Genomic DNA, 26,722 nt, shown 5'->3' on the forward strand with positions numbered 1-26,722 from the left:
TTACCAATCTGTTGCAATAACTTAAATAATCACATTTCTATAAAACTGCTAGGTAGCATAACTTAACAAACGTCCCAATTGTGGAATGTGCCTTTTCATAATCTTATAGAATCTCTTCAAAGTTGAAACTGGGTGTGAATTTTGACTGTTAACCTCACTTTTGACTATTTTTTCCCCAATGTAGAGACCATGTCAAACTATCACTCACTTGTCTAAATCATACCTAGAAAAGAAGTAGTTTTGGAAGGCATTATCTGTAGTCGGGTGAGAGCAGCAACAAACAGCAAACATACCAGCTCCTAGAAAACTAGACACACCTTTGAAAAGACAGAGTAATGTCAAGAGCCCCTACTAGAGATCAGGACCTAATCAGACTAGGCCTTCTACACTGTCTGACCCTTTGTGTTGTGAAGAGCTTACTTAAATAGTCAAGATGGGAAAGGGAGATAACACAAGCAGAGCAATGTTTTTAATTGTGGCACTGATGCAACATTTGCAGACTTTCTAATATGGCTGCATTCTGTAGACCAAATGTAGAATATCCGACTTCTTAAAGCAAGGAGCTCAAATAAATAATTCCTATGACATTTCTTAACCATAAGCAAGAGCTAGTGGTAAGGAATTCAGCATGGCCTCCTTGTGCAATGTGGAATGCAGGTGGTAGGAAGCTATGAACTATTTCTTAAAAGGATCTTAATCTACCTTGCACAAGGCCCTCCAATGCTAATTCAGATGCTTCACCCATCATTCCATGTTCTGGAGGAGGGAAGAAAGCAAAATACCTATAAATAAACTACTTTGTTTATATAATTTCTGCATAGAAATCATGTGGCTGTGCAAGCTTATTGAAAAGGGATATAGCCTTCTGTAATCATGATTAGAAAGCCCCAGAACACTATTCCATTACCTATGCAGGCAGCTAAGCTGTATGGAAGACTTTTCCATGCAGCCTCTGCAGCAGCCCACAGTGTACTTACATGGTCCATTTGTTTGCAATGGATTTTTTTTTTGATGAATTTTTAATGCACCACAGTGTGGTGTCTTTGAGCACAAGAACGAAACTGATCAATAATGTGCTCATCCTTTACGTAAACTTTAATTTTCACTACGGCTGGCAAGTGATTAAAAAATTGTGATTAATTGCACTGTAAAACAATAGAATGATTTTTTTTATTTCTACATTTTAGAATATAGACTTTAATTAAAACAACTATAAAGTGAGCACTGTACACTTTTTTATTACAAATATTTGTGTTGTAAAAAACAGCATTTTCAGTTCACGTCATACAAGTACTGTAATGCAATCTCTTTATCATAAAAGTTGAACTTAAAGGTAGAATTATATACAAAAAAATAACTGTACTCAAAAATAAAACACTGTAAAACTTCAGAAGTTCAGAACTTCTGAACTTCAGAACCTCAGTCCTGCTCCTTGTTCAGCCAGTCATTCAGACAAAAAAGTTTGTTTACATTTGCAGGCGATAATGCTGTCTGCTTCTTGTTTACAATGTTACCTGAAAGTGAGAACAGGTGTTCGTGTGGCATTGTTGTAGCCGGCGTTGCAAGATATTTATGTGCCAGAAGCGTTAAAGATTCATATGTCCCTTCATGCTTCAGCCACCTGACAAAAGAGAGAAAGGAGAGCAGCAGAATACGGACCTTGGACTTCAGAAAAGCAGACTTTGACTCCCTCAGGGAACTGATGGGCAGGATCCCCTGGAAGGGTAATATGATGGGGGGGCGGGGGGGGGAAAGGAGTCCAGGAGAGCTGGCTGTGTTTTAAAGAAGCCTTATTGAGGGCACAGGAACAAACCATCCTGATGTGTATGTAGAAAGAATAGCAAAAATAGCAAGTGACCAGCTTGGCTTAACAGAGAAATCTTTGGTGAGCTTAAATACAAAAAGGAAGCTTAAAAACGGAAACTTGAACAGATGAATAGGGAGGAGTATAAAAATATTGCTCAAGCATGCAGGGGTGTAATCAGGAAGGCCAAAGCACAATTGGGAATTGCAGCTTGCAAGGGATGTGAAGGGTAACATGAAGGGGTTTTACAGGAATGTAAGCAACTAAAAGGTCAGGGAAAGTATGGGACCCTTACTGAATGGGGGAGGCAACCTCGTGACCAATTTGGAAAAAGATGAAGTACTCAATGCTTTTTTTGCCTCGGTCTTCACAGACAAGGTCAGCTCCTAGACTGCTGCACTGGGCAGCACAGTATGGGGAGGAGGTGAGCAGCCCTCAGTGGTGAAAGAACAAGTTAAGGACTATTTAGAAAAGCTGGACATGCACAAGTCCATGAGGCCAGATCTAATGCATCCGAGGGTGCTGAGGGAGTTGGCTGATATGATTGCAGAGCCATTGGCCATTATCTTTGAAAACTGGTGGTGATCAGGGGAGGTCCCAGACGATTGGAAAAAGGCAAATATAGTGTCCATCTTTAAAAAAGGGAAGAAGGAGAATGCGGGGAACTACAGACAGGTCAGCCTCACCTCAGTCCCTGGAAAAATCATGGAGTAGGAAGGTCCTTAAGGAATCCATTTTGAAGCACTTAGAGACAAAGGTGATCAGGAACAGTCAACATGGATTCACCAAGGGCAAGTCATGCCTGACCAACCTGATTGCCTTCTATGATGAGATAACTGGCTCTATGGATACGGGGAAAGCAGTGGACCTGATATACCTTGACTTTAGCAAAGCTTTGGATACGGTCTCCCACAGTATTCTTGCCAGCAAGTTAAAGTATGGACTGGATGAATGGACTATAAGGCAGATAGAAATCTGGCTAGATCATCAGGCTGAATGGGTAGTGATCAATGGCTCGATGTCTAGTTGGCAGCCAGTATCAAGCGGAGTGCTCCAGGGGTCTGTCCTGGGGCTGGTTTTGTTCCAGATCTTCATTAATGATCTGTATGATGGGATGGACTGCACCCTCAGCAGGTTCACAGATAACACTAAGCTGGGGGGAAGAGGTAGATATGCTGGAGGGTAGGGATAGGGTCCAGAGTGACCTAGACAAATTGGAGGATTGGGCAAAAGAAATCTGATGAGGTTTAACAAGGACAAGTGCAGAATCCTGCACTTAGGATGGAAGAATGCACTGCTACAAGTTGGGGACCGACTGGCTAAGCAGCTGTTCTGCAGAAAAGGACCTGGGAATTACAGTGGGCGAGAAGCTGGATATGAGGTAAGTGTGCCCTTGTTGCCAAGAAGGTTAACAGCACATTGGGCTGCATTAATAGGAGCATTGCCAGCAGATAGAGGGAAGTGATTATTCTCTATTCGGCACCAGTGAGGCTACATCTTGGAGTACAGTGTCCAGTTTTGGGCCCCTCACTACACAGAGGATGTAGACAAAGTTCATCTACCTGAAGGGGGAGTTCCAAAGAGGGTGGAGCTAGGCTGTTCTCAGTGGTGGCAGATGATAGAACAAGGAGCAGTGGTCTCAAGTTGCAGTGGGGGACGGAGGGCAAGGTTGGATATTAGGAACAACTATTTCACGAGGAGGGTGGTGAAACACTGGAATGGGTTACCGAGGGACGTGGTGGAATCTCTATCCTTAGAGGTTTTTAAGGCCTGGATGGAATGATTTAGTTGCGACTGGTCCTGCTTTGAGCAGAGGCTTGGACTAAATGACCTCGTGAGGTCTCTTCCACCCCTAATCTTCTACGATAAAGAGATTGTACTATGGTACTTGTATGAAATTAATTGAAAAATATTTATCATTTTTACAGTGCAAATATTATAATATAAAGTGAGCACTGTACACTTTATTCTGTGTTAATTTAAATCAATATTTTTGAAAATGTGGCAAAATTTAATACATTTCAGTTGGTATTCTATTAACAGTGCAATTAGAACTGATTAAGCACAATTACTTTTGAGTTGTGTGAATTAACTGTGATTGACAGCCCTAATTTTCAAGTTATGTAATGTCAAAGGGACAGTCAGAGATTAGCGAGCCCTCACCCTAATCCTATCAAAATTATCTGTTTTTCACCATGTACAATCTAAAGATGAGGGTTAGAATTATCCCTCCATTTTATGTAGTCAGAGAGCACACCATTCCCCATCTCTGAGTGAGGCAGAAGTCCTAGATTTAAGTTCAGATGTAAAAAACACTCTATACCACCTATGAATTTACACGGTTCTTCATTGTCTTCTTTACACCTTAGTCAGTGCCACTCTCCAAACTGCTGTAAAGAGACTAGCAAATCTGTGTCCAATCACTTATGCTATGCTACTCGAACAATATGTATTCAGACAGAAAAAGCTTGATTTTTCTACTATCTTCCCACAGTGTGGAGAGACAACCACCATGACAGTTTCAGGGGTGAATGCAGACTGCTGTCTTCCACTCAATGTGTGAAGCTGCTGTCAAACCTGTTAGTCAACATGATTCATTATTCTAACCTTCAAAATTGATATGTCTTATATACCTCACATGCCACCTCAGGATCTCCCTCTCCATAATGATGACTAAAAGTGTCTTCAGAAAGTCCTACTAGAAATATTTAAGGAGACACTGGGAAAACTAAAACTGATACAACCAAACAATGGTGGTTGATGTAGCCTACTAAGAAGCTTTTAGCCAACAAACTTACTGCACCACTGACTTATTTTTGAGAAGTCAGAGCTATAGGGAGGTAGTAAGAAAATAGTTATTGCATTTGGTTTTCTCCAGTCCTCAAAAAAGAAAGTGATCCTGACCATTCATCACAGCCTTACTGTACATTAACCAGTAATACATTTTATATTATAGTAACAGTAATAAACATGCTGATTAAGTCACTGCTTTAGTTATTTGTGGAACTAAGCAAGTCGTATCTGCATTTGATTTCTGATCTCCAGTGGAAAATATTCTTTCAGCAAAATATACAGTTACATCATTTGCAACTTTCAGCAGGTTGTGATATGGATGAGTCTATTTCTTAATGGTTAGGGAAAAGGAAGCAGGCAGTATTTGCACCATTGTAGCTTATTACTACTGAACAAGGATATTGTTTTAGTACTCCTTTTTAAGACAGTTCTGGGGTAGGCTATTTGCACTAACTGTAGACTGAGGCATCATTATTTGATACCAGGATTACATCAATTTTCAGCTCAACTTTCTCCCACCCTCCGTCCCTGCTTTTAGCAACAAACTACTGTAGAAACCATGCAGTTGCAATGAATGAGTCACAATTACTTGTATTTATTCTTACAAACTTTTACCATCCTGCTGTAAATGTTAATGCTTGATCAATTACTTTATCTTAAGTGAGGAACTGATTGTACCCTCATCTGAACTGCCCACATAGCTTACACAGTTATTGTTTTTCCTTTTTGCTATGTTAGTGTTGATGTTAATTGCTGGTGAAACTTGATACTATAATCCAATCAAAGAATACCCCAGCCTCTCTGATAGGTTTTGCCTACTATTATTGATCAGCCAATATTCCACATCAGAGAATATCTTCAACAGTCGATGAGCAACTTCATGCTTGTCAGCCACAGTAATTAAGCTGCAATTTATCATATCAATAGTTAAGGGATAATTCTGTTTATACTAATATAAAACATGTAGATTGTGTTTTTTGGTAGAAATCCTTATATTAACTCATTTGTTTCCATACATACCCAAAACATGTCTTGTACTTCTGTAAACCACAAATATGACCAAGCAAACTAAGTAGTACAGGAACAATATATTTCAGATATCATGAAGGCTGAAAGTTTACTGCTAGTCTAAAAACTTGTTCTAAGTGACATGGATTAATTTTAAAATGATCATTGTAGTCATGATATGATGATTTCTGCAAAACCCAGGGGCAGGTATTCAGCAAGCATCTGTAGTTATCTAATGAAGATTCTGGAACAAATTCTGCTCTGAGTTATTCTAGCATTTATGCTGCTACAGCAGAGTAGCATTTGGTCTATGTTTAGCCACAAAAATCTACTGTATGAAGAGAATGGCATAAAGTACATTATATTGAGATGGGATGTTCTTCCTACTAACTTTCCACTTGACTGGATTTGGTCACTAGCATGTAACACTGAATATACTATTCATTTTTAAAAATAAAGTTCAAGTTATTACTATTTCTCACAAAAGCCAGGGAGGTCACCTTCTGACTCATGTCATCTTAATGAGATATTAGATTTTATCTGAATATAAACTACTTACTACTTTGAAAAGTATATTGAAACCAAATGAATATTTCATCCACCATTTAATAGAAAAAGGTTTTATTTCCTACAGTATAAAACTTAATTTTAATGTCTGCATTTAGGAATTTTAAATAAACTCTTCCCTTGCACTAATTATGGTAGTTTTCACAAGGGAAATAGCACCTTAATTCATTAACTAAGAAAATAAATTCCAGTCATAATTTAACTGCTAGGAACCAGCCATTTTATACAAAAAGACAATACAAATATTGACATTCCAAAAACAATACATCATATTAAATTACTAAAAAAAACCACCTAACAATTATCTGAACAAAATAGTCTTTAGTTTCCTCATTCACTGTTTCATAATGCCAGTCTGCAAAGTCCTTTGTAATCTAGCTATGTTGGCATCCAAGGCTGCTAGCCCATTTTTAAAGTCCTCTTCATCTCGTGAAGTAAATGTTGAGAAGGAAGACATGCTCCATTCAGATTTTCCTGATATGCAGTCAAAAGTACAGAAACTAGAGTCAGACATTTCAGTGCCTTTTTTCTGAAAATTCTCCTTTTGATGTGGCATGCAAGTGTAAAGGTATTTATCAGACTGAGGTTTAGCTGATTTGTCTGTAAAATCTTTAGCAGTTCCAATTATTTCTTTTGGCCTTACTAGGAGCTTGTCTCCTTCCAGCTCAGTTGTCTTCCCTGTGGTTTCAGATGTATTTTCTATTGTCTTTCTCAAGTCGTAGCCCCCATTGACTTTATCAAAAATCTTTTTATCATCCAACATCCCAAATCCATTCTGCTTCTGAGAATCAGAGAGCCCACAGTTATAGTTCAAATTCTTGGAAGCCACGCTGACCTGGTGTTGTGCACACATTTTTCTTTCAGATATCAATGGCTGTTTTTTAGAGACACTGCTAGTCAATGGAATATAAATGGTCTCATCCAGTTTGTGTTCTTCCTTTGTTAAAGTCCCAGAATCACTAATTGTTTCTGTATCTTGCTTTGACAGAGTAGGAAGAATTCTTTGAGCAGTTATTTCCTCTGCTAAGAGTGTACTTTTTTTATAAGATCCTTCAGCAACAAACTTTTCACAGGCTAGACCTGGCATTTCCAATTCTTCAGTTTTATTTGAAAATTGAAGTTCTGTATTTGTCAAAATTTGATCACTTTCTAATTTTTTGAGGTAACTCATTATGGAAGTACTCACAGGGAATGGGTTGGGTTTCAGCTGTTTCTCATAGTCTTCCAGAAGAGATTTTGTAAGACCTTTTTCAGGTCTGTGTCTAACATGGTCTACAGTGAGGTCAGAGAGAAGCTTGGCCATGCTGCTCTGCAAGGTTCTGTTAAGAGCAATTTATTAGGTCATCCACTATGTATCATGACTTTTCATAAACCATATTTAAAATTTAATATTTAGATATACTTATCAATTTAAGATTGCAATGATCATTTTAAAAACCTAATTCATATTCCACAAGACAGCACAAAAAAAATCAATACAAATTTTAAACTACCCAAGTTCTATTGAGTGTCATTCTTCAATTCAATGAAATGTACCTTTGAAATTAATAGCAAGCAATGAGGTTCTTTCTCACTTATGTGCCCTTATGAAGAGAAGATTAAATGACTTTAAGACAAGAGAACTTTAACATTTATAAAGTAACTAGAGGACACAGTATAACTGATTTTGGTCTAGATAATTCTTAGTCCTGCCATAAGTGCAGGGGATTGAACTAAATGACCTCGAGGTCCCTTCAAGTCCTACGATTCTATGATTTTCAAAGTCTGTGTTAAGATATGGAGGTCTGCTTTTGAAAGCAATTTGGAAAAAATGCTTCCTTTAAATTGTATACAATGCTTAAGTAAATATTTAAATACAGAAATAGACAAGGGCAATCACAGTTACTCATTTTCTGCTTTCTATGCCAAGACAAATGAAGACTCAGCTCATTACATGTACATATGGCTATCACCATCTGGTGGTCAGCAGTTAGTATAGCGACAGGAAAATATGTAAGGTGTATATACACTAAGGAAAATACTGTACACTATTATGGGGGCTGGTAAAATTTGAATTTTGGATAACCCAACTGAATAGTAAAACTCCTAGTGCACATCAGTAAAATATAAATAATCCAAAACAAGTCAAGTAACTGGAGAGATCTATTATCAGAACCACACAATATAGGTGTACAAAAGATTGTGAAGCTCCAAACCTTGCCACCATGAACTCATAAAAAAACCCCATAAAATAACTTCACAAATAAATGTGATTAAGGCAGCTTCACTCAGGATCTAAAGCTCTCAAAAATGAAGGAAATCTAGTCATAAATTTCATTTTAAGTGTGTCTTTAACAGAGAGAGATCGTTTCTTCCCACAGGAAAACTAATTGTGGGCCCACAAGGGAGAGTATCTGCAAGGTTCTTCTCAGGAAGATTTATTCCAGGTCTTTTCACAAAGAAAAGGGAGACTGCCTCCCCTTCAAACAGGCTGCAGAACTAGTTCCCAAACGCTGCAGGTCCTAGGGAAGGATCACCTGGGTAGCCACGACTAGAGAGACAAACAAAGTCATTGCCTTCTCCCATGAATACAGCATGTGGCATTTGACCTACCTGACATGATAGTTATTTCTAAGTATTGCATAAGTTAGAAAAGGGGAAGCCAAAACTTCTGCTTTTATGCTAAATTATTAGTTTTATTGTTCCATCATCTGACACAACCCACCCCACATGTTTATCTTGTCTACCTGTTTACTTTCTGACCCCTTTAGTGTAAGCTGTCTGGAGGAGGTACTGCGTCTTTGTTATCTGATTGTACAGCATCAGTATAGCCCTGCTCCCTGATTGGGGTTTCTAGGCTCTAGAAAGAGTAAATAAATTGCAAGACTCATAGATAGGCTATAAGATCTTTAGGACTAGACCTTAACACAAAGTTAACACAAAGACAACGTAGGGAGAGACTGCAGTATTATTTTAACATTGTTTCAATAATTCAAAATAAGGAAGAAATGTCAAGAAGAAAAACTGTGTGACCAATATTACCGAGTCAATTCACGCAGTCTGTTTACTTCTGCATCACGTTGACGTAATGTTATGCCCAAGATCTGATTTTCTTTTTCCGAGGCTTCCAACTTAAACTGGAAGCTCTTCACATTTGCCAGTGCCTCATCCACTTCTAAAATGCCAAGTACAATTTTATTTAGTCTTTTTTTAAATGTAAAAGCACCAAGTGAAAAAATCAAGTCAGTTCAAAACACGCACCAATTTTCAGCTTTGTAGCTTCAATGTCATACTGCTGTTTGTTTTCAAGCAGTTCTTTATCTTTCTCCTGGATAACTTTTGCAAACTGTTTATTTTCTTCTTTTTGGTTTTCGATTATTTTAAGCAGTTCTTCATTTTTATTGTGCAGTGATTCAAGGCCCTTTAAAGATTCCTTGAGTTGACTCTGGAGTGTCGTATTCAGGGATTGTAGTGAAATTACTATAGGAAGAGAAACATAGCAAGTTTTTTTAAATGTTTTATTTCTATGCCCAAAAGAAATGTAATTTGTAACTATTAAAGCCGAAATCATCATTCAAATTCTTAGAAATTAAGAACAACAGATTACAATATCTATTATGTTACAGTCAGAAGTTGTGTGTGAATATAAGCATAAATCAAAACTGTAGAGAAGGAATTCTCTTCAGCTACCAGTAGATATTTTACATGTTTTTAAGTGGTGTATTTGGAAAGATTTTTATTAGTGCTAAATCTTTAAATCCTATTATCCTGTACTGGAATGACAAGATATAAAGAACATTGTAACTGATGTATTTGCACCTACCACCAAGATAACGCAACACTATTTTCATCAAAATAAAAAAATGTTGTCTCATATCCTATGACAAGCTACCTACAATAAAATATTTAAGGATTAATTTTCTCTTTAAAACGTGACCACAAGACTTGGTATTGCTCAGTGATATCTAAGGCCCTGATCCTGCAGTGACATGAGCATGAGTACATCCATTCAGAGCCGGAGAGACTTCAATACACTTGTACACAGCTCACTACAAGACTAGGGCCTAAAACTTCAAGCCTGTGCGGATAATAGTCCCCATTATCACAGTGATAGAATGTGGAGTGCAGTTTTCTATATTTAAAACATGCAATTAAATTAGTTATTTAATTCTGTACTTGTACTTTTGAGTACAGTACTGAACTTGCACGTATAATTTTGCAAAGCGGTATTGCCTTCCCTTCTTTCCCCAGGGCTTAGTAAAATATTTTTAGATGGGTGTCATGGTAACGTTACCCACTGTCACATTAATTCACAGCAGATAAGCTGTAATTGTCATGTAATGATGTGCTGTGGGTTTTTTGCCCAGTTCTCTCAAAGGAAGATAGAGGAAAACTGCCCTTCTACTTTAAAGTCAGACTCTAATATCAGATGCCTTATGCACTGAGTTACGTAGTTCAAAAACTCTGTTATAATGTGACCTTTGTTTGCAGATAAAAGTAGGAACCTTTGCAAGATACAAGGAGGTTTGCTTTATACCCATCAGTTGTCTGGTGTCTCATCCTTATTATAGTAAGGCTACAGTTCCAAATCCTACACTGGAGCTGCTCAGGAGGATCCCACTGTCTGCGTGGTGCTCTGCTGAGTTCAGTGGAGCTAAAATCTTTACCCCCATTTCCCACACCATCACTTGCAATATACACTTGCATTCAAAGTTGCAATCCAGGCTGGATTCCTTTTCAGCTCTCTCTCGCTCCCGGAGTTGCTGGTTCAATATTCTTAATCTCCTAAATGTGAATGATAAAGCATAAATGGAGAAAGTCCAAATACAGAGTAAGTTCAAAAGGTTGAATATCGAAATTGGTTTGTATATGAAAGTTTGCTAATTTAATTAGAATAGAACCGTAACAAAAATGTTTTTAATTTTGGAAGTTTAAAAAAAAAGTTTTAATAATCTATTTTGTCAAAGTTTGCATTTCCACCTTTCTTTAGCTGAATGAGCTCTTTTCAAAAATCATGGTAACTTTGCTCCATTTTAGCTCAGAGGAAAGGGGTGTCTACTTTTACATTAAGCATGTATCCTGAAAAGAGATTCTTTCTGCATTTGAGAACAGACTGTCTAAAGACATATGCATGCTAACTACTTAGGACCTGCAGTTTAAAAGTTAGAGAACTCACTGGTATTTCTAGGAAAAAGGTCAGTCCTGAGAAAAGATGGCAATAGGTTTCAAATGGAAAAATACACACAGAAAATAATACTCCCTCCTAGTTCTCAACATGCTTTTCTGCATACTTTGGGAAAGCATTCTCTAGACCCTTGTTATGCTGTTATGGTTAGAGATCAGTTAATAAGATAAACTACAGGAGGGGTTTGGGGTGCGGGCTCCAGTCCGGTGCTGCTTACCTCGTGTGGCTCTGGGGTGGCAATGGCATGCAGCAGGGTTAAAGCAGGCTCCCTGCCTGTCTTGGCCCTGCGCCACTCCTGGAAGTGGCCAGCATGTCCAGCAGCAGCTCCTGGGGGTGGGGTGGGGCAGGCAGCTCCAGCGCACACTGCCCTCGCCTGCGGGTACCATCCCCGAAGCTCCCATTTGCCGCAGTTCCCCATTCCCTGCCAATGGGAGCTGCGGGGGGCGGTGCCTGCAGGCAAGGGCAGTGCATGTAGCACACCGCTCCTCCCTCCCCCAGGGGCCGCAGGGACATGGTGCTGGCCACTTCTGGGAGCGGCGCAAGGCCAGGGCAGGCAGGGAGCCTGCCTTAGCCCCACTACGCCACAGGGCTGGCAATCCCGCAGGCCAGATTGAAAGCTTGGATGGGCCGGATCCAGCCCACGGGCCATAGTTTGCCCTCCCCTGCACTAATGTCTAAGAACAAGCAGCAATTGTTCAACAAAGAGGATATTTAAAAGTTATATTCCTCCTGGATTCTCCAGAGATAGGCTAAATTACAGTCACTATGCTTTCACATATAGACAAAAACATGTAGCAGAACTTTTATAGTTAGACTTGGCAAAACTCAGTTAATATCAAAAGAAATCTGATGAGGTTCAATAAGGATAAGTGCAGGGTCCTGCACTTAGGACGGAAGAACCCAATGCACAGCTACAGACTAGGGACCGAATGGCTAGGCAGCAGTTCTGCGGAAAAGGACCTAGGGGTGACAGTGGACGAGAAGCTGGATATGAGTCAGCAGTGTGCCCTTGTTGCCAAGAAGGCCAATGGCATTTTGGGACGTATAAGTAGCTGCATAGCGAGCAGATCGAGGGACGTGATCGTTCCCCTCTATTCGACATTGGTGAGGCCTCATCTGGAGTACTGTGTCCAGTTTTGGGCCCCACACTTCAAGAAGGATGTGGATAAATTGGAGAGAGTCCAGCGAAGGGCAACAAAAATGATTAGGGGACTGGAACACATGAGTTATGAGGAGAGGCTGAGGGAGCTGGGATTGTTTAGCCTGCAGAAGAGAAGAATGAGGGGGGATTTGATAGCTGCTTTCAACTACCTGAAAGGGGGTTCCAAAGAGGATGGCTCTAGACTGTTCTCAATGGTAGCAGATGACAGAACGAGGAGTAATGGTCTCAAGTTGCAGTGGGGGAGGTTTAGATTGGATATTAGGAAAAACTTTTTCACTAAGAGGGTGGTGAAACACTGGAATGCGTTACCTAGGGAGGTGGTAGAATCTCCTTCCTTAGAGGTTTTTAAGGTCAGGCTTGACAAAGCCCTGGCTGGGATGATTTAACTGGGAATTGGTCCTGCTTCGAGCAGGGGGTTGGACTAGATGACCTTCTGGGTTCCCTTCCAACCCTGATATTCTATGATTCTATGATTTTATTTTTAAGGATTTTTAGTGTATTTTTACTGGAAATTAAGGAGGATTAAGGGTGGGGTTGGGGCAGCACTGACAGTAGGGCTGCAGAGGACTCCCTGCACAGCTGAGCAGTCCAAAACAACTGGATGCAAGGTACATGGGAGACCGCACTCCTAGTTCAGCAGAGATCCCTGACCAAGACTACCAGAAGTAAGACAAGCCCTGGTCACAGGGGGGAGGCCACACTGCTGCTGAATGGCTCTATCCCCAGCCTGGAGTCATTCAGCAGCAGGGAGGCCTTCCCTGCAGCTTCTTGCAGCCCTGGCCAGAGGTCTCTACTCTGCCTCGTCAGGACTGCAGCGTTCCCTGCACCTTATATCTGCAGGGATTGGGCAGCAGTGGCCCCATGGCTGTGAAGAGAACCCTCTGCAACCCCACTGTCAGACCTCTGACACTGCCAGCTGGTGAGTGGGTCGATGACAGTAGAGCTGCAGACACCTGATCCCTGGCAGGCATAAGTGTGGGCAAGGCTTGTAGTCCTAGCTGGGCAGAACGGAGACCCCCCGGCCAGGGCCACAAGGAGGAAGATGAGCCCTGGATGCCGGGGAGGCCACCCCACCACCGAATGGTTCCTGCCCAGGGAAAGAGCCATTCAGCAGCAGGTGGTCTCTCCTGCAGCCAGGTGCTCATCCTCCTACTATTCCTTGCAGTCCTGGCTGGAGGTCTCTGCTCAACCAGGACCACAGCCTTCTTTGTACCTGCAGGAATTGGATGTCACCTGCTCTGCAGCAGCACAGGGATCGCTGTGCAGCTCTGCTGTCATGGAATGAGGGAATCTGGCCGTGATAGCAGGGCTGCAGAGAGCTCTCTAACCTGTTACAGGGCCGGTGACACCCAATCTCTGCAGGTGCAAAATGGAGTTGGGGGGGAGGGGGAGTGGTGGGGGAACCTCCTACACTGTTACTGATCAATTTTTGTGTGTGTCAGTTTCAGCATGTCAGCTGAAATCAATGTTTACTGACACATCAATTAAAACTGAATGCTGCCAAACCTATTTGTAGTCTGCTGCTCCTAGACAGATGCACGCTCACCTTTTCCAAAGGACTTCTCACACAATTGATATTTCCAGTTTCAAAATTCCATCCCTTCTACTGGAGCTCTAAGCACAATAATTTCAAAGGTAACACCGAGAACATCTGTCCTATCTATATTAAACATTGTGAAATCTGTTGCCTGCAGTCAAAATGCTTTATTTGAGTTCTAATTTGAAATGTCAACTTTTCATTCAATTTTGCAATTGTATTGCACTTCTCAGCTGAAAATTGCAAAGCACTTTATGAACAGTGGATTCAACTTTACAGTTCTTCTCTAGGCTAATATTTTATTTTACAAATAGGTGAAACTGTTTCAAACAGTCCTACATTAACACACACTAGGGAACTTCTAGTGCATGCCACCAGGTTCCACAGGAGCCAGTTAGTGCATGCCATCCTGTGCGAATTAGAATCTATACCTCTCTGGGGCAGACTAATGCACTCAATACAGTTAGGTTAAGTGATTTACCTAAAGGCACAGAGCAAGTCCATGGAAGAGATAGACCACCTGACTCAGTGCTGCATTTCAACAAGAGACCATCATTCAGTTAGGAAAACTGATGGAAGAAGTAAAACATTCCTATTCATCGGTAGCAAGAAGCTTGTTCAAATATCCATGCACTAAATATGAATACCTTAAAGATTTTTTTCAGAAGCAATATACCATACAAAGCATAGTATAAACAAAACCCCTGCATGTGAATACAATATAGACAACAGAAAACAAGAATGTGATCTAAGAATAATACATTGTAACTATACTACAACATGCAATTTATAACAATGAAGTTAGCTAACACCATACGTATTTTTGAAATAGGTTGCTCACTTGTTGAATGTTTACTGACCTACGCAATTGGGCATTTTCACTTCTAAGAGGTTGTATAGCAAGTGCTATTTCAGCTTGTACATTGGTACTTCCAACTACTGCTGGCAGTAATGAAACACAGTCTTCTACCTCATGTATTAGCCTCAATATTTCAGAATCATCTATAAGAAAAAAAATTAAACACAAAACAGCTGCATATATATACACAATTAAGCAATTTATGAGATGGCTGAACATAAATTCTATTACCTTTTAAGATGTGTAGAGCTTTTAATGTTTAAATTACCCCTCTTTATTTGCACTTCTTAAATTACTATTTGGCTGTGAAATATGGTCTAGATCAGTGGTTCTCAACCAGGTGTACATGTACCCTTGGGGGTACACAGAGGTCTTTCAGGGGGTACATCAACTCATCTAAATATTTGCCTAGTTTTACAACAGGCTACATAAAAAGCACTAGTGAAATCAATACAAACTAAAATTTCATATAGACAATGACTTGTTTATATTGCTCTTTATACTATACACTGAAATGTAAGTACCGTATTTATATCCCAATTGATTTATTTATTATGGTAAAAATGAGAAAGTAAGAAATTTTTCCATAATAGTGCAGTGACACTTTTTTGTATTTTTAGGTCCGATTTAGTAAGCAAGTAGTTTTTAAGTGAGGTGTAACTTGGGGATATGCAAGACAAATCAGACTCCGAAAAGGGGTATAGTAATATGGAAAGATTGAGAGCCATTGGTCTAGATCCCCGTTAAATCACAGCCACCATCTTTCCAACTGATCTCTGAAGGGAAATCTTTTAGAACCTTTCCACACCACTCCCCGATCACCTCTTCTGGGAAGTGTAAGAGCAGAGCTTTCCCACAGACTATACGCAGAATGAAAACACTACTTTTACTAATTGCTATAACAATTTTAAGATCTCAGACACACATTGAAACACTCACTTTATCTTCCTTCAGATCAAAACATACAGCTCTATTAAAAAGAAAACTATTGCACATTGTAATTTTGTAACATCTGAATTACAATAATTCATCACACAATGGTATATTATGGATTTCTAAGAATATCCATTCATGTAGCATAGCACCTGTGTGATATATATTCTACTGTGCTGATAAAAACATTTTTACCTTGGTCTGCCAGTGCCTTGAGCTCTCCCAAAAGATATTTTACTGTTTTAACTTTTTGGGCTGTTTTTTCTGGGCTTGCTTTTTTAGGCTTTAAAACTTTATCAAAACTTGTCTGACAGCTTGTCTCCCTCACTGGTGCTATGTCAACTGCATTCAAGTCCTCTTCTTCACTGGTAGTACCCTCACTATGTTCCTCAGCGGTTTCCTCTTCTTTGGTATCTGAGACCTTGGACTGTGCTGGATCAAACTTCTGGTACTTCTGACCAACTCTGTCACTCTCTGCTTCATGTGGTTCTAAGAGAGCCAGGTGAGCTTGTATACATCTTATCAAGTCTGCCTCCTTTACCCGTTGCTCATGATTTCCTTGGTTTGAAATCACCTCGCTGCCATAAAATGCTGGAAGAAATGTAGATGCTGTGGAATTATTTGGCACAGCTACTGGTGCACAGGGTGTCATCTGAGGACCAGTGGTGACAGACCGTGCCTGTGAAGAAATAGAAGCAGGAACAGAAACTCCAGGGAAAAACACAGTTCCTCCTGCTTGTGGTGCACACTGGTTGTAACTGTGAGCAGGAACACCCTAAACAGAGAATATACATATTAAACAAATTATTATTATTTGTATTTTCATGGCACCTAAATGTAGTAGTGAGGTTTCTTTCAACATTTGGAAGCCAATCTTATTTAATGTGATGTTGCTCACTGTTTGTCATTTAAAAAACAGTTAAAATAGTACTCAAATTCATTCAGGCTGCAGTGTATGACCTTTCACTGTGTTCAGGAGTAGTTAAAAGGCAAATATAGTTAGGATTACCAATAAGACTAGTTGGTCTGATCTTAAATGTTATCTGTAATTCAGCAATAGAGCTAAATTGATGTTTTCATCTTTTTATATTGGGGAGGGACAAAAGGATTCTGTTTTCTTGGGGTGGGAATTCATTTTCAGTGTGCTTGTAAGAATCTTCCTGATATATTTCCTTACTTTCCCTATCTTTATAACTAGTATTCATTGCTGGTACCCACAGACACAGAGGAAAACAAACACATTGTGTACAAGTCAATATTTTTCTGTATTTTGGCATTTTGACTAATATACTATAAATGTATGTGCTGAATGCTACGAACAACATAAGAAGACAGTCAACATATTTCTAACAATAACTTAATTTTACATAGTGTTTTTTTCGATCTGTGAAGCACAGACTTCCCTCAGTCCAAAACTTCTAGCAAATGAGATGATATCCCATAGAGTGCTGATTGAAGATCATGCTAGCTATGGAACAATGGTGGCACCCGCAATCTGACTATAGGGGCAATGTAAACCCTCTTCCCACACTTCCCAAAACTGCAGGAGGGGGTTTGCTTTGTTGTTGTTTTTTAATGTTGTACCCTGAAATAGATAAGGATATTAAAATGCAAAGCTTTAACACACAAACCATATTTGAGAACAATGGGTTTTACACTACTTTCCACTGATCACATTAGCACTTCTAGTCACTGTGGTTTTTAATAGGTTAAAATATTCAAGGTTAGGTTAATGACACAATCATCAGTGCAGTGAGATTGGGATGTTACACTGATCAGTAACTATCAGTCCTCCTCAGGAAGGGGTGGGAAATGGATACTTCACAGAATTCAACATAAAAAAAACATAAGCATAACAAACAGAAGTGAACAGTCCCCCCACTGGCATGCCGCTTACCTCATTTTTGGAGTCTACTGCAGGCACAATATAAGTAGCAATGCTTGCTAACAATATATTTGTGAATCACCTTTACATCACATAATATATTATAAGCACCACCATATCTATACTTTCATCACAGATTTTATGAGACATAAAATGCACTGAGTTTCTTTTTCCTTGGGAAAATTTCCTATTAAGGCCAAGAAAGTGTATAGATTTCAGTAGAAATGAAAGCCACAGAATAAGACAAAGATGACAACACTAACTTAAATGTTTATTTATAGTTTAAATCGTGTACTTACAGACTGAATGAGTAAAGGATTAGCTGAATGCTGCGGGGACAGACTTGGTGTGGAGGTAGGTAAACGATAATTAAATGCTGTAACACTTTGATATCCTGAAACAAATACACAAAAACTAACATTGTTAAATTTAAAGATTTTTTTTCTTGCCAAAAAAACCTAAAAACAACCCCCAAAATAGTGTCTAACTATACGATAACATTCATACTAACCAGGATCTGAAACAGGGTAAGCAGGTACAGTAGGAATTCCATTACAGCTTGGTGGAACTTGGCCAGTTATCAGAGACATTTGGGTTTGCACATGCTCACACAGTTTTTGATGCATCACAGGAGAGTGTTGATTAAAAGGCACATGAATTGGTTGAACAGGCTGATTTTGTACTGAGCTGGAAAGTTCTCCCTCTTTGTCAACAGCAGGTGTATTACAAGAGGCTGCTTTCCTATTTGACACCGGCACTATAGAAAATAAAGTTGAAGTTTGTATAGTGCTAAAGGAAAACTAACACAAATGTTTACATGAAAATTCTTGACATCAAGAATCAAATGCTATGAACCCATTTGGATTGATTAATTTGATTAAAATTGACAGAAACAATCAAGCCATAGTAAGTTTATTTTATTAAACCAGAGTTTAAAACCAAAATAAATTGCACAATATTATAACCACATTAATTAATTCTGCAGATGAGGTAACAATGAACACGTATTTGTATTTATTGAGGAAATAAAACAGTTATGGATGAAAACATTGTTTAAGTAAAGGCCAAACCAAGGACAAGCGCTTACCAATTTCTTTGTGAATATGGGCAGCAAGAATATTTCTCTTCAGTCCTTTCTTTTTTGAACTATTTCCTTTGGCTAGTATAGGCCTGATAGTAGCCTTAACAGAAGTTACTTTCCCTGGTTTTCGATTTACCGTCTCCATTCCTAATGTTATTTGAAACAAAAGCCATTCAACAAAATAAATAAGAGACCTACAGGAACTAACATTTAATTCAAAATTTCAATAAGGTACAACCTGTGGCCTCATTTTGCAAAATATCCTGCAGTAAAGCTGCACAGCGATCAAGCCCATTATGTATAGTTACAACCTGCAGAAAGAATGTTGCAGTCAGAATACAGGCACTGATTTATTGTAACACAAAACCAGTAAGGGCAATGAAATAAAGTCAAGAAGTTCCTATTTGGAAAGTGTTTGAGTCACAGTTATTTCTGGACTGGGTTTGAGTCACATATTTATTTACATGCCATCAATGAAATTTTTTTACTGATTTGTTATATTTATATTTGAGAGATTGTATTGTGTTTCTATCAAATGAATTTAATGTTACAGTAATTTTAGTTAATTTCTAATTTGCATGTATAAGGGAGCCAATTCATCTCAAATTACCTGATCCTCAGAGTCGCTGGAATAGAGAGAGTAGCCAGAGCCCACATCAGAACTGCATGCTTTTCTTAAGCCAATCCTGAAAAAGACATTCCCTGTTTACTTCCTCTTATAAATATATAACAAAAAACTACATACACAATGTGCTGCACTTTACAATAGAGCCAAATGCTGTAATGAGATAAGCAAGTAACTGCAGCAGACATTACCAGCATATGTTAGGGTAGGACTGGCCCTTACTCAGAAAGCTTACATATAACTAGTCCCCATATTCATTCAGTAATCTAGGGGGGAAATTTAATTAATATTTCATAAATGCGAAATGGAAGTCTAAGGCATGTTGTTTGCTAAAGGGGTTAATCTTCCCTCTAGTCATTGTACAGTCCAAACTCCCACTAACTTCAATGGACGTTTTGCCTGTCCAAGGACAGCAGGATCTGCCACTTGCAGCATCTTTCAGTTGGGACTTAATATTTAATAAATGCAAAGAGTTGCTGACATTTAATAAACGCAAAGAGTTGCTGGCTTTTGATTTGTATGGTTGTTTTGAATGCTTACAGGTACACCACTAGACAGTATTAATGATTAAATTCTTACTGTTTTTTTCCACTTGCTAACTTAGCTGCTCCTGTTAGCCTTCCAGAAGACAGTACCTGTTGAATTATTACACAAATATACACCAATAAATATTATTTTAATTTCAATTAATTATTTTTGCAATATAATAGAAGTATACCAAATACCATCGGATTGCTAAATCTGAGACAATAAATAAAGTCTAAAAAGGCTAATTTATATTTTTTAAGTAATGAGGGGGAACACAGCAAAGACCACTGAGGGTATGTCTACACTACGAAATCAGGTCACTTTTATAGAAGTCGATTTTTAGAAACCGATTTTATACAGTCGATTGTGTATGTCCACACTAAGTGCATTAAGTCGGCGGAGTGCATCTTCACTATTGTGGCTAGCATCAACTTACAGAGCAGTGCACTGTGGGTAGCTATCCCAGCGTTCCCATAGTCTCCACTGCCCACTGGAATACTGGGTTAAGCTCCCAATGCCAGATGGGGCAAAAACATTGTTGCAGGTGGTTTTGGGTACATGTCATCAGGCCCCCATCCCTCTGTCCCTCCCTCCGTGAAAGCAACGGCAGAAAATCGTTTTGTGCCTTTTTTCCTGGGTTACCCGTGTAGACACCATACCACGGCAAGCATGGAGCCCACTTAGCTCACGGTCACCGTACATCTCCTGGGTGCTGCTGGCAGACATGGTACTGCATTGCTATAAAGCACAACTCTTTGTCTTTGCGGCAGATGATGCACTAGGATTGATAGCTGTCGTACATTTCCTGGGTGTTCCTGGCAGACCTCAGGGAGGTCAATCGGGGCGCCTGGACAGACATGGTTATTCTCCTCTTAGAGCACCAAATGGGAGCCAGAGACTCCAGGTCATTCTCTTCTTTAAGTTTCATCTCATGGAGATTCAGACCACGCAGTCGCACCTACCCCAACCTACCCCTTGCTCCCATGGCTCATGAAGCCTGGACAGTAGTAAGGAGCAGTTCAACTATAGGCTGAGCAAGTGCAGAATGGTGGTAGAATGTGCCTTTGGACGTTTAAAAGCTCACTGGCGCTGTTTGCTGACTAGGTCAGACCTCAGCGCAACCAACATTCCCATTGTTGTTGCTGCTTGCTGTGTGCTCCATAATATCTGTGAGAGTAAGGGGGAAGACATTTATGGCAAGGTGGGAGGTTGAGGCAAATCGCCTGGTGTTTGATTTTGAGCAGCCAGACACCAGGGCGATTAGAAGAGCACAGCAAGGCGTGCTGCGCATCAGAGAGGCTTTGAAAACCAGTTTCATGACTGGCCAGGCTTCCGTATGACAGTTGTGTGTGTTTCTCGATGCAAACCCGCCCCCTTTGTTGATTTTAATTCCCTGTAAACCAGTCCCCCTCCCCTTCGAAATAAAGTAACTATTGTTTTGAAACCATGCATTCTTTCTTTATTAATTAAAAAAAAAATGAGATAACTGACACGGTAGCCTGGGTGGGGTGGGGGAAGAGGGAAGGACAAGGCCACATTGGTTATTGTAGCCACACTAAAAATCGAACTGTTTGAATGACAGCCTTCTGTTGCTTGGGCCATCCTCTGGAGTGGAGTGGCTGGGTGCCTGGAGCCTCTCCCTCCATGTTCTTGGGCGTCTGGGTGAGGAGGCTATGGAACATGGGGAGGAGGGTAGGCAGTTGTACAGTGGATGCAGCGGGGGTCTGTGCTCTGGTTGGCTTTCCTGGAGCTCCAACAGATGCTTCATCTTGTCCGTTTGCTCCCCCATTAGCCTCAGCATCGCGTCCTGCCTCCGCTCTTCGCGCTCACTTAATTCTTTCCTGGCCTCTGCCACTGAATGTCTCCACGCATTAAGCTGTGTCCTACCAATGTGGGAGGACTGCATGAGCTTGGAAAACATATCATCGCGAGTGTGTTTTTTTTGCCTTCTAATCTGCAATAATCTCAGGGATGGGGATGATAGGGGGAGCGCAGAAACATTCTATGCTCTACAATTCTGGGGGGACTGCATGGTCACCTGTGCTGCTGAGTTTGCCATGCTGACCAAACAGGAAATGAAATTCAAAAGTTCCCAGGGCTTTTCCTGTGTACCTGGCTAGTGCATCAGAGTTCAAAGTGCTATCCCAAGCGGTCACAATGGAGCACTGTGGGATAGCTCCTGGAGGCCAATACCGTCGATTTGTGTCCGCACTACCCCAAATTTGACCCAGCAAGGTCGATTTTAGCGCCACTCCCCTCGTCGGGGAGGAGTACAGAAGTTGATTTTAAGAGCCCTTTAGTGGCTGACGGAACGGGGTTGATTGTGTGGACACAGTCATTTTTAAATCGACTTAACGTAGCTAAATTCGTCCTAACCCCTTAGCATAGACCAGGCCTGAGCCTCAATCCTGCAATTTACAATGCACAGGTAGAGTCCTGAATGCATGGAGCTTCACTGACTTCATGACACTCTGTGCAGATGCAGCAGTCCACCCACATATAAACTACAGGGTCAGTGTTTACGTGTAGACACATATCAGTTTGTTTTGTGGACAGAAGTTATTTCAGTATAGCCCTTCCACTTTCCTCTAGCACCATTGTCACTGTCTATAGCCTACAGCCTTATCTTCTTTTGATATGTCAAATTTCACAAGTTTAGCTAAATCAGGCCAAGTTCATTCCTGAATGGGAGACATCAATGAAAAACCCAGAGTGGTACAGAAAGTAGTGCTGGTAATTCCCCAAAACATTTCTCTGCAAGTCAGTACTGAACCAATACCTTAGACTGGAGCTAGTGGATATTGTAAAATTGAGGGCCTGACTACTTGCATTTATTAAAAATCCCATAGACTCTTCATAAGAGTTCAGACCCAGACCAGTAACAGGCTTAAGGTGTGATATAACATGACTGTGAAGAGCTTTATAATATATTGCAAAGGAGAAAGTATTCACTTCTTTCCAACTGAATGCACAGCACTAGTTTTTACCAATAAGCTGCTGCCATGGCTCAAATATTTGCAGCTGAAATATTTAATAGCAGAAGACAAGTTCAAGCAAGGGCCTAATGGTGTGTGTGTGTGTGTGGTACTCATGTAAATAATCTCACTGACCTCAATGAGGGTACTGGCATAAAGATTGCAGGATCAGGCCCACAACAAATATGGATTACGCACACAAGGGCTGAAGCCCACCCCAAAATTCACAACACTACCCTTGATCTTCATAGATCTGCCTCACCTCGCAAATATGTCTCAAGTTTCATATAGCAATGTGATGTCATGCCAACATGTCTTCATGTTAGGATACAAAAATCCAACATCACTGGGCAAATTAGTGATGTGAACACGGGAATGTTGTTCACACAGTTTTGTCCCCTTAAGACTGACACAAATAGGCAGATAGAAAAGGGAGTACTAGTGGCACCTAGTACTCCTTTTCTTTTTGTGAATACAGACTAACATGGCTGCTACTCTGAAATAGGCAGATAGCAACCCTGGGCTCTCAAAAATGGGAGAATCTAAATGATTGAGAGCCTAAGTAAGTTGGAAGGAGACTTCAGATGTCCTGTTGTAACACTTTGCAATATCCCAGATCACAAGGCAGGGAAATGTACTTTGGGAATCAACCCCCAACAAGAGGTGAAGCAAAGCAGCTGTTGGCAGTCACCTGTGCAGGAACTGAATACAATAGGTAATAGGGTAGGGGGAAGTGACACCAGCCCCACCAACCAGGGGAGCTCCAAAGAGTCACCTAAGTGCTATTCCTGGAGAGGCTCGGTCACCCATGCATTCACAAGCGGGGAGTCCTGCATCCCTCATCTAGACTCCCAGTAACACCTGCCTTTAGTAACCCCTAGAAAAGAGTTCCCCTGACTTATGAGTCCAGTCACCTGCAACCCCTGCAGAAGAGAGCCCCACTAGTGTCCCCAGTCACCTGACAACTCCCCCAGGGGAGAGCTCCCCCAACCTATGATCCCAGTCTCCTCCCAAACCCTCCCACCCTGAGTGTCCCCCAGAGGAGAGCCTTCCTGACCTGTTAGCCCAGTCACCTCCCAACTCATCCCCTGTCACATCCCTAGTGTCCCCCAGAGCGCCTGCCATGACCTGTGGGGCCAGACAGCTGCCAACCCTCCCCACACATCCCTAGTGTCTCCCAGAGGACAGCCCTCAACCGGAGAGCCCAGTCACCTCCCGACTCCTCCCCCAAGTCTCTAGTGACCCCCAAAGGAGAGTCCCCCTCTGACCTGTGAGGCCAGTTACCTCCTAACCCCCAGAGTGACCCCCAGCGAAGAGCCCCCATGAGCTCAGGCACCTCCGTGAGTGTCCCCCAGAGAGCCCCCTCAACCCATGAGCCCAGTCACCTCCCAAACCCCCACAGCCATAATGACCCCCAGAGGAGAGCTCCCCTGACCCGTGAGCCCAGTCACCTCCCACCCCCCCACCCCTAGTAACTCCCAGAGGAAAGTCCCCACCCCCTGACCTGGGAGCCCACCCAGTCCCTTCCAAGCCCCCAGGAGCCCCGGAAACCAGACGCCCTCCTCTCCCTGCCCCAGACGCCCAGTGCCCTCAACCCGCAGAGAAAGCGACCCCTAAACCGCCGCTGAAGGCGCCCAGTCCCCCCATAACAGTCCTTCCCCTCAGGATCCCAGAGCGAGAATACACCGCGCCCAGCCCCCAACCTCCAGGGGAGACCGACCCACCCCCCAGCGCTCGGCCCCCCAACGACCCCCACGGCTGCTACCTTGTGATGCCGGAGGGCGCCCGGCCTCGCCATCGCTCCGTCCATCCGTCCCCAGCCTGGGGGCGGAGCTACCGAGCCATCCCCCAGAGCAGAACCGTGCGGCCAATCTGAGCTCGACTTGCCTGACAGGCCCAACGGCTGCCGCGGCAGGGGAGGAGCCGTCATCCTCTCAGCCCCGCCTCTTCCGGCTCCTTCCCTCCGTGCGCAGCGCCGGCGGCAGCCGGAGCGGGCTGCGGAATAGGGCGGAGTCAGGAAACCAGGGCCAGGATTGGTGGAGGCCACGGCCCAGCGAACCAATAGTAAGAGAGAAGCCGGGCTAACCGGCCACGTCAGAGAGCAGCTCGCTCTTTCACTCAGTCGGCGGGAGCGTCACCAGATCCTTCGCTGCCTGTTGTGCAGGGCAGGGACTCGGTCTGGTCCTCAGAGCCCGGTCCACGCGGCCTCTGAGTCAGAGCTGCCTCACCACATAATCCTAACCGCTCCGGGTCCCCTCAGGACACTGGGCCCCTCAGCCCCACGCCCCCAGCTCCTGGCGCCCCTTTCGGAGATTACCCCGCAGCGCCGCCCTCGACCTCCTGGAATGTCCCGCCCCTGCGCAGCTTTCTCGCCTAGTAAACAGGCTGTTGCTGTCCCAACAAGGACAACAAAAAAACTTGGAAAACAGAATCCAAGGAGAGACTGCTGAATTGGAATTAATTTGCAGATTGGATACAATTAATTTAGGCTTGAATAGAGACTGGGAGTGGTTGAATCATTATACAAAGTAAAACTATTTCCCCTTGTTTATTCCTCTTTCTCCCCCCCCCCGCCCCACGGGTCCTCAGAAGTTCTTGTTAACTCCTGGAAATGTGCTGGAAATGGCCCACCTTGATTATCACTTCAAAAGGTTTTCTCTCCCTACATCCCACTCTCCTGCTGGTAATAGCTCATCTTAAGTGATCACTGTCCTTACAATGTGTATGATAAACACCCATTTTTTCATGGTCTCTGTGTATATAAATCTCCTCACTGTATTTTCCACTTTATGCATCCGATGAAGTGAGCTGTAGCTCAGGAAAGCTTATGCTCAAATAAACTGGTTAGTCTCTAAGGTACCACAAGTACTCCTTTTAACAAGGACGTTGTTACTTTCTCTTGAACAGGCCCCACTGTTGAACTGATACTTCTTTGCATTCACAGTAAAGTGTAACCAATGTTGGGTGGGGGAAAGTCATTCAAGATTTGTGACCGTTAGAACATAACATACTGGGTCAGACCAAAGGTCCATCTAGCCCTGTATCCTGCGTTTGGACAGTGGCCAATGTTAGGTTCCTCAGAGGGAACAGAACAGATAATCATCAAGTGATCAGTTCTTTGTCGCTCATTCCCAGCTTCTGGCAATAGCAGTTGTTTTACCTTGTGGTGCAGGGGACACATCAGAGCATGATGAGTTATCAATTTTTCTCAACTGGTGGATTGCAAGCTATTGGGGGGTGTCACAAAAGGCAGTCGGATTGATGTGAGCCATTGCAAATTTTTAGGGCTGTCAAGCGGAAAAAAAATTAATCACAATTAATTGCATTTTTATTCACACTGTTAAACAATAGAATACCATTTTAAATTTATTATAAATATTTTGGATGTTTTCCTACATTTTCAAATATATTGATTTTAATTACGACACAGAATACAAAGTGTAGAGTGCTCACTTTATATTATTATTTTTCATTACAAATATTTGCACTGTAAAAAAGTGCAATCTACTCGTCAAAGTATGAAGGGGCATACAAACATTTAGCTTATCCGGCACATAAATACCCTGCAATGCTGGCTATAACAGTGCCATGCATATACCTTTTCTCATTTTCAGGTGATGTAAAAAATAAGAAGCAGGCAGCATTATCTCATGCAAATGTAAACAAACTTGTTTGTCTTAGCGATTGGCTGAACAAGAAGTAGGCTTGAGTAGACTTGTAGGCTCTAAAGTTTTATAAATTGCACTTTCAGGATAGAGATTGCACTACAGTACTTGTATGAGGTGAATTGAAAAATACTAT

The 26,722-nt window shown here is 41.6% G+C and overlaps 1 protein-coding gene across 2 annotated transcripts; it reads right to left on the reverse strand.

The window, feature by feature from the left end:
• Window positions 1-6,366: 6,366 nt before the first annotated feature.
• On the reverse strand, window positions 6,367-24,860 carry CCDC14 (coiled-coil domain containing 14). 2 transcript variants are annotated; one of them, XM_073305135.1, is made up of 13 exons: window positions 24,687-24,860; window positions 19,998-20,053; window positions 19,404-19,479; window positions 19,032-19,104; window positions 18,800-18,940; window positions 18,224-18,469; window positions 18,012-18,106; window positions 16,023-16,602; window positions 14,896-15,037; window positions 10,857-10,936; window positions 9,413-9,631; window positions 9,194-9,326; window positions 6,367-7,491 (listed from the first exon to the last, which is right to left on the reverse strand). In XM_073305135.1, exons 1-13 carry the CDS (start codon window positions 24,849-24,851, stop codon window positions 6,507-6,509), a joined length of 2,991 nt encoding a protein of 996 aa, XP_073161236.1. In that variant the 5' UTR covers window positions 24,852-24,860; the 3' UTR covers window positions 6,367-6,506. The 2 variants fall into 2 exon arrangements, with proteins under 2 accessions (XP_073161236.1, XP_073161237.1); XM_073305136.1 differs by lacking the exons at window positions 19,032-19,104; window positions 19,998-20,053; window positions 24,687-24,860 and having other exon boundaries at window positions 19,404-19,474.
• Between the last annotated feature and the right edge of the window lie 1,862 nt (window positions 24,861-26,722).

Source organism: Lepidochelys kempii, chromosome 11 (assembly GCF_965140265.1).
Source record: "Lepidochelys kempii isolate rLepKem1 chromosome 11, rLepKem1.hap2, whole genome shotgun sequence".
Lineage (NCBI taxonomy): Eukaryota > Metazoa > Chordata > Testudines > Cheloniidae > Lepidochelys > Lepidochelys kempii.

Bases quoted from the DNA above. Each gene is read 5' to 3' on its own strand.
- CCDC14 (XM_073305135.1), bottom strand. From the start codon at position 24,851: ATGACGGCTCCTCCCCTGCCGCGGCAGCCGTTGGGCCTGTCAGGCAAG. The intron at 18,107-18,223 runs GTTAGTATGAAT...TATTTGTTTCAG, and splicing joins TTACCCTGTTTCAGATCCTG to GATATCAAAGTGTTACAGCA. The intron at 9,632-10,856 runs GCAAGTGTATAT...CTCTTCCTATAG, and splicing joins CCTGGATTGCAACTTTGAAT to TAATTTCACTACAATCCCTG.